Genomic DNA, 7,437 nt, shown 5'->3' on the forward strand with positions numbered 1-7,437 from the left:
TACTGTATCTATATTGTCTGATTATATTGTGTAAGTAGGTATGCATGGATGTGTTCATATTATAAACATGCTCGTCATCCGCATGTACAGTGTTTGTTAGTATGTAGAATGATTGTGTGCCTGGCTGGAGAACAGAGGGGAAGACCCCGCTGTGATTTTTGCAATAGTTGTGCGCTCTTTGTGCGCCTGTGCTGCCAGGAGAAGTGAGGCTGGGCTCATTGTTGTTAAATCCAGTCTATACTCCGCGGTACGAGGGTGTCGCTTGCCAAAAAAACAACTGATATACAAGCTAGCAAGCTGTAGATCAAGCGGTGTTGTCACCTTGTAGATCTATTATTTTCGGCCAAAGCGACATCCATGCGATGGGAGTTATAATAAATGTATTCGACGGCCTCTGTCCGTGGCCCAATACTGCCACCTAGTGGCGTCTGGCGCGGCCGTCACCCTCCAGCCTTTTCTTCAAATGAATTTAGGGAAAGCCGACTCGACTGACAAACAAAAAAACGTGTCGGCAGAGGAACTGGGCGCCATATTGGACTCACAACAGCGAGTGAAAAATTGTCGTCATTTTTGGCGTTTCGTCGTTCGGTTCTTTAAGCACTGACATAAAGTCATTGCAGTACAACTAAGCAAGGTCGGCTGCAAGAAATGCACAGACCGCGCCAGCATGCGAGTTGTGGCTTGTAAATATTAAGGGGGGCACGCGTATATATAACTATATACACACAAATATAGCGACACATTGGGCTCATTTTGCATCTAAGGGGGGCAACAACAAAATATGCAATACTTTAATTCTTTCTTTCTGTCTTTATGGGGTTTCCTCTCGTCTCTCTGCAAGGGGGCATTCAGCTAAAAAACCCGGCTCCTCCAAAATGCCTGTAGATTTGTGCTCCAGTCGCACGACGGTGTCGCGCTCCGAAAGAAATAGCCGATCTGCAAGCCCACCGCGCGTCGCGGATGCAACGCACTGTGAGCTTGCGGGTCGGCTATTTTCCTGATCGGCTATTTTCGGGTAGTTTCGGGTTAAAGAAGAAAAAAAAAACTGGGAAAAAAACTCCCAAGTGTTCTGCAGCAGGCTCCGAATGGCGCCACGCGATTGGCCCTCGCAGCCATCAATCGGGCGGTTTGGCCGCACCCCTCCCCCCATTCAACCAGTGTGGTGTCTGCTGTGTTTCTGTGTGTTTACTACACTGCCCCAGCATAAGACACCCGTCTTCACATGCACTGAAAAACCCCCGCGTTCACACAAGAAAATAACACCTTTTTTACTTTGTACGAAACAAAAACCCTCCAGCACATCCAACATGCCCAAGAGAAAGGTACGTAATTCTGACGAGACGACGAAAATGTACTTTAGATCGGAATCTCGACTATGAATGCAATGTAAAATGATTATGAAGAGAAGACATCCCCCTGGTGCGAGGCATTACTTAATTATAACCTGAATTATAAACCGGCTCCGTCGCTGGGAATTTTTGCCTATATTCTAGATATAATCTGTATTTTTTGTGTGTTCGAATGGATATTTTCCCGATCGTGTGCGCCTTATAAATCGTGTTTTTCTCCTGCGAGCCGCTGTCCTTTGGGGGAGTCAGAAGTCTTTCGGTCTCCATGCAGTTAAAGCACAAGCAGCAGCCATGCTTTGCAGCTCTTGTCTACCGTTACCTTTTCCTCGCCGACTTGCCGAGAACAAACGCTCGACTTATCGCACATCGGCCCCTAAAACCGCCCGAAAGTGTCACCAGAAAATGCACTAGTGCCTTTACTTTGCATTTTGACGTTAAAATCGGACATTCGCCGTCGCATTTCGATAAAATTATATATTTTCTTTCTTTGTTCGTAGTCCCAAATGGCTGCGATGGCGTCCCGCTGCCGCTTGGAGGAGCCCTAGAGTCTCCGGGTTGGTCCCTCCCCCTTATAATAAAGCTCCCGCGCCAGCTTTCAAATCTGAGCTCCATGAATTGAATGAGAGAAAGAACAGAGTGGGGTAAAGAGAAGTGCGGGGCCCGGGGCCTCAGTGTAGGGGTCCATGGCTTCTTAGAGTTTACACCTCAAAGTCTATTTCTGAAATTATGCAATAGTCCACTATGTCATGCCTCTACACATTTAAAACAACGCCTATTGAAAATAAATTAGAGTTTTCACATGAAAAGAGAAAGTTTTCTTCGCTTCCTCACAGCCACTCATAAAATACAGCCAGAGCGTTTAACAAGGGTTTGCTGTTGTTATAACGGACAGGGAAAGCATTAATGATGCAACATTTTCTTAAAATTTGACTAAATTTGTTACATTTGTGTTTTTTATCAACAGGGAGGAGATGGTGAGGCCAAGGAGGAGGTAGGAGACCACCGTACCACACAACACCCAATACATCGGCTATAATCAACTTTTTACAAATATGAAGTAGATTTTCCAGTGATTTGAGATAATGAGTCACATTTGCATGTGCAGTGTTCAGTGGGTAGTTTGGTGTAAATCAAGCCCCAAATTAAACTTATTTTTTTCTTTTTCAGCCCCAGAGGAGATCAGCTCGGTTATCTGCGGTGAGCACCACATTCCGAGGCCACAAAGCTAATTTCTACCTATTTACCTGATTAAATGCAATCAATAACCACATACAGACGGGTAAAAAGGCTATAAAGTAAATTAAAAGACCCATTATTCATTTGTAAAGGATTAATGCGCTTTTTGATACATAAAAACAAGTACAGAAGTAGTTTTTGCCATTTTACAAAACATTTTAAGGTAATATAGCATATGCACTAATAAAAACATATAAATCATCTTAGTTTCACATATTAGACCCTAAAATTGATTGCTATTACTTTAATACTCCAATAATTGCTCTAGGATATGCAAAATAATAGAAAATATGTTACAGAAGCATATAATGTCTTTGAAAACTCAGAATTACACCATTTAACGCAATAAAGATCTGTTTTACATTCAATAAGGGCAACTAAGACCTGCTGGACTGGTTGTTAATAAATACACAATTGCAGCAATCTTATATATTCATATTTAATACCAGATTGGTGGCAAAATGAAGAGATTCAGAAGATCATTAATCACTTAATTTCCCAAATACGTTTTCCTCAATTAACAATTTGACTCGAGGCGAGGTTAGTGCATTCCAGTGTACAGTAGCAAATATTATACATATTTACACATTAATCCACAGCATATACAAATAAAAAAATACAAACTATAGAAACAACAAGATGAATATATAGGAAAATGAGTTATTACATGTAAGACATTATTGTACATGGTTTATTACTTTATATACAGTACTATATATTATAGACATGCAAAATAATGAATACAACTACAAAGTATGTAGGCTATGAAAGCCCATATGAATGGACGAATTAAAAAAAACGTGCAGGAAATCACAAATTGCGTTTTTTCGCAGAAACCCCAGGCACCCAAGGCAGAACCAAAGGTTAAGAAGGCAGCAAAGGTAAGACGGTGTATATAGCATCAGGTCCTGGGTTTCAGTCCTGTCTGGAGCACTGGAACGCCCCTCTGAAAGACTCCTCTCTGTGGCCTTTCCTTGCAGAAAGAGAAGGTAGTGAACGACAAGAAAGAAGACAAGAAAACCAAGAAGGCGAAGGAGAACGCAGAGGCAGAGGCCAACGAGGAGAACCACTCTGAGAATGGAGAGGCCAAGACCAATGAGGTGAATGCAACACACACACACACACACCGGAGAGCATAAAAACAGCGCATAGATATAACATGCTTTAATCATCTCTATGTACATATACACTACATATACGAACTTCTGTACAAACATATGTTCTGTGCAGAAATGAGTTTGATGATGAATTGGACTGGTTGGACACCGGAGTTGCTTTGTTTTCTTTTGTGACCTTGTTCTCTCCTCTCCATCCCGCAGGAGGAGGCAGCTCCAGAGGAGGCGAAAGAGGAGGCCAAGTCTGAGTAGCAACACTGCCGAACCTTCGTCTTCCTCCTCCTCATCTTCACCCCTCCCCAGCCAGCCAGCCCCACTCCCCCAGCCCCCCTCAAGTCTCTCACATGGTTTCCCTCCAAGGCGTATTGTTAACAGAGGAATATTTTTATCAATGATTTTATAAGTATCCGTACAGATTTTTAGCACAAAAAAGCAAAAGCTGAAATATGGAGCGCCTTGCAGATTTGCAGTGGTCATATCAAGTGTCTGCAAGCAAGATGAACACACTAAAATCTTTTTTAAATGGCATTTCATGATTGTTGAAGGCTTGTTTGGTGTAGAAAGTGCGTCCCTGCCGGATTGGCTATGTTGTGAGTTGTGTATTCCTGTGTTTTCTCTCTCCCCCCTCCCCCTTTTAACACCCCTATATCCGCCGATTAGACCCCATTCCCCCCTGCCCCGTCCCCTACCCTGCTCTTGCTACGGCTCGACCTTTTATTCACGTTTTATTAACGGTTCTACCATGCTATATGGGTGATTCTTCTAGACCTCTAAATGTGCAGTGAGTTCCCTGCTTCTGTCTCATGTTCCTGTTTTTATCATTGAATCGTGTTATAAAAAAGAGTAGGAAGAAAAAAAAACTGAAAAGGAAAAAAAAAGCGTGTTGAAAAAACTAAAAAAGAGTGTTGTCCATAAGAAAGAGGAAGACGAACATGTGAAACATTCCGGGAACAGTGACGACGACCCTCTGAACTGTCTCCTAGACGACCCTGCGTGTGACATAGCTCCCGTTTTCCATCCGTTGCTGTCGCCGTCAGCTTTTCTAAAACACACTTTCTTTTTTCTTTTAAAGACAGTGAATTTGGATCCTTCTTCTCTGACAAATGCAGGTGTCTGCTCCCACTCTTATGTTCTATAATTCTCTTAATAAAAATAAGTCCTGGGAATTTTCCTCGAATGCGCCGTCTCAAGTCGTTTTTCTTTGCAATGTGCCATGCCAGATGTTGACTTAGTTTTCCACTTGACATCAGGTTAGACCAAGCTAACACTTAGAAGTTGTGCAGGTTCTATCCTAGATTGTTTACCAACCTAACACTTAGTCTTTATGCTTCACCAAGAACAAAGGGCTTTCCAGTGTTCAGCTGTAGCACGTATGTAATAATCAACCTGTGCGTAGTTACTAGTTAGACACAACTAGTCAAAACATGTTAAACATCACCTTTGCCTTTGAATTTCTTCAGAGGAGAAGACAGGTTCAAGACCCAGTGTAAATAGCTGTTCTGTAATCCCTGATTCAACTCGATCCATCTAAAATAGTTTTTTAGAGTTTACCAATGATATATTTGCTCCAAGATACAGATGATTCCTGCCTAGGAGTCCCATTGATCCTCAATGTTTTGCATTCTGAGTCTAAATGAGCAGTTTGTTAACATTCATCTTGGGGTGAATAAATGACAGTTTGAAGTTATCTTTGTCGCTGTTGTATGCACACGTCTTATATAGCAAGGATGTAGTGTTTTGTTCAAGGGCGCTATCTATTCAGACTGTTGATGTCTAGATCTTGATCTTGTCCTGCTCTTAACCAGTGGACAAAGTACTAAACCCCAGTAGTATATATGTGAAAGGCGCTCTGTCAAATTTGTACTTTAGTTAAAAAATACCTATTCCAAATGACTACTGTACAAATATCTACAAGTTCACCACACATCACATCGCGATTCGTTGTGAGCTTGTAGATTGGCTATCAATCACTATATTTGAAACGAGGCTTAAGGGGTTAATGCATTATGTACCTTTTCCCTTTCTAGAAATGTAGTGGAGTCAAAAGTACAATATTTGTCTTTGAAATGTAGTGGAGTTAAAGTCATAAAGTAGTATAAAAAACAAATACTCAAGAAAAGTACAGATACTGAAAAGAAATGACTGTGCAGTACTCAGTGCAGTAAAATGAACTTAATTACTGTCCACCCCTGCTCTTAACCACCTATTGCTGCTTTTGTCTCAGTGTCACTTCCTTCCTTCCTTCCGTCCTACACTCATCTGAAGAACATCACGCTATCTCCTGACAACTGGTCCCAGATCTCCAGTGGGGCTCAAAATCTTGAGTGTTACTCTAACTTGGAGTGAAAAGGGGTAACATTTTACACTCAAGAGTTAAAGGAACACTCAGGATTTTGCTGTTTGAGTCATGTTTCCATTACAGAATAAGAGAGGGGAGTTACAGGGTGTTACAGTCTGTGAGTCTGAAGTCATGGCTGGCGTGGCCTCTTCCAAGGCCCTGGGCCTGTTAGGGGACTCGGCAACTTCCGGAAACAGTCTGAAATATGACTCACATCTTGACACACACACACACACACACACACACACACACACACACACACACACACACACACACACACACACACACACACACACACACACACACACACACACACACACACTCTCTCTCTCTCTCTCTCTCTCACACACACACACACACACACACACACACACACACACACACACACACACACACACACACACACACACACACACACATATAGTCACAGACTATGCAGGAAATGAAGTGTGAGGGACATGACCCATATTTTACACAGACTCAGAGTGACGGGGAGGTGACATAGTTCAGATATATCACCACCAGAGTTTCTGTGCAGTGATACGCAGCTGGTATATAGGCGACACTAGTGTGTAAGCCCATTGGTGCATAATGAATGTGATGTGTGTAGTAGGTAGACAAGTGTGCATGTATCAATGTGTGTTAAGCCTACATACTGTCAAGTGCAACTGTACATAGGCCTAATAATAAAAAGCACCCTTAGAATAGGCCATTAATTACTCCCATGGGCTTTTGTGTGTGTGTGTGTGTGTGTGTGTGTGTGTGTGTGTGTGTGTGTGTGTGTGTGTGTGTGTGTGTGTGTGTGTGTGTGTGTGTGTGTGTGTGTGCGTGTGCGTGTGCGCGTGTGTGTGCGTGTGCGTGTGTGTGTGTGTGTGTGTGTGAGTGAGCCGTGTTGATGACTGTAATGTCTAGGGGAAAAACAGGAAGCATTTTATTTATTTATATAAAGGCTTATATTTATTTAATATAGGCCTAATTGCACTTTAGTGTAAATGATCTGCTATACTCCTAAATGAAAACTAGGGTCTAACAAGATTACATGTTTGTTGGTTAAGATATTGATAAGTTAATTTTAATATTCTGTTGTTCTGTTTTAATATTATGTTTTGATAAAGTCTGGACTTCTGTACAGCGGTTCATCCACATAATCTGACATGCATTCATTGTCATGGCCGAGCCACGGGCTCCATTTTGTTGATGTTGTCTTGTGTGGGGGGTGGGCACGTAAATACTCTGTAACGCCACTAGATGGCAGCATCGTCTTGCATTCGATGCGGCTCCCAGCAGCCTGTTCTTTGTTCCTGTCCTCTGGGGCTATTTGTTAATAACCTCTCTCACATCTTTTGTTCTGTTCGTTGGTGGCATGTTGCTGAGCTGACCTCGACACGTAGATGGCAAG

The 7,437-nt window shown here is 42.3% G+C and overlaps 1 protein-coding gene across 2 annotated transcripts; it reads left to right on the top strand.

The window, feature by feature from the left end:
* Positions 1-543: 543 nt before the first annotated feature.
* hmgn6 (high mobility group nucleosome binding domain 6) lies at positions 544-4,877 on the top strand. Of its 2 annotated transcripts, none has more exons than XM_079509956.1 (6): positions 544-1,322; positions 2,314-2,340; positions 2,517-2,546; positions 3,419-3,466; positions 3,566-3,685; positions 3,905-4,877. In XM_079509956.1, the coding sequence occupies exons 1-6, from the start codon at positions 1,086-1,088 to the stop codon at positions 3,950-3,952; spliced, it is 510 nt and encodes a 169-aa protein (XP_079366082.1). In that variant the 5' UTR covers positions 544-1,085; the 3' UTR covers positions 3,953-4,877. The 2 variants fall into 2 exon arrangements, with proteins under 2 accessions (XP_079366082.1, XP_079366083.1); XM_079509957.1 differs by having other exon boundaries at positions 1,007-1,322; positions 3,428-3,466.
* Positions 4,878-7,437: the final 2,560 nt, after the last annotated feature.

This window comes from Electrona antarctica (assembly GCF_951216825.1).
Source record: "Electrona antarctica genome assembly, chromosome: 1".
In the NCBI taxonomy this organism is placed as follows: Eukaryota; Metazoa; Chordata; class Actinopteri; order Myctophiformes; family Myctophidae; genus Electrona; species Electrona antarctica.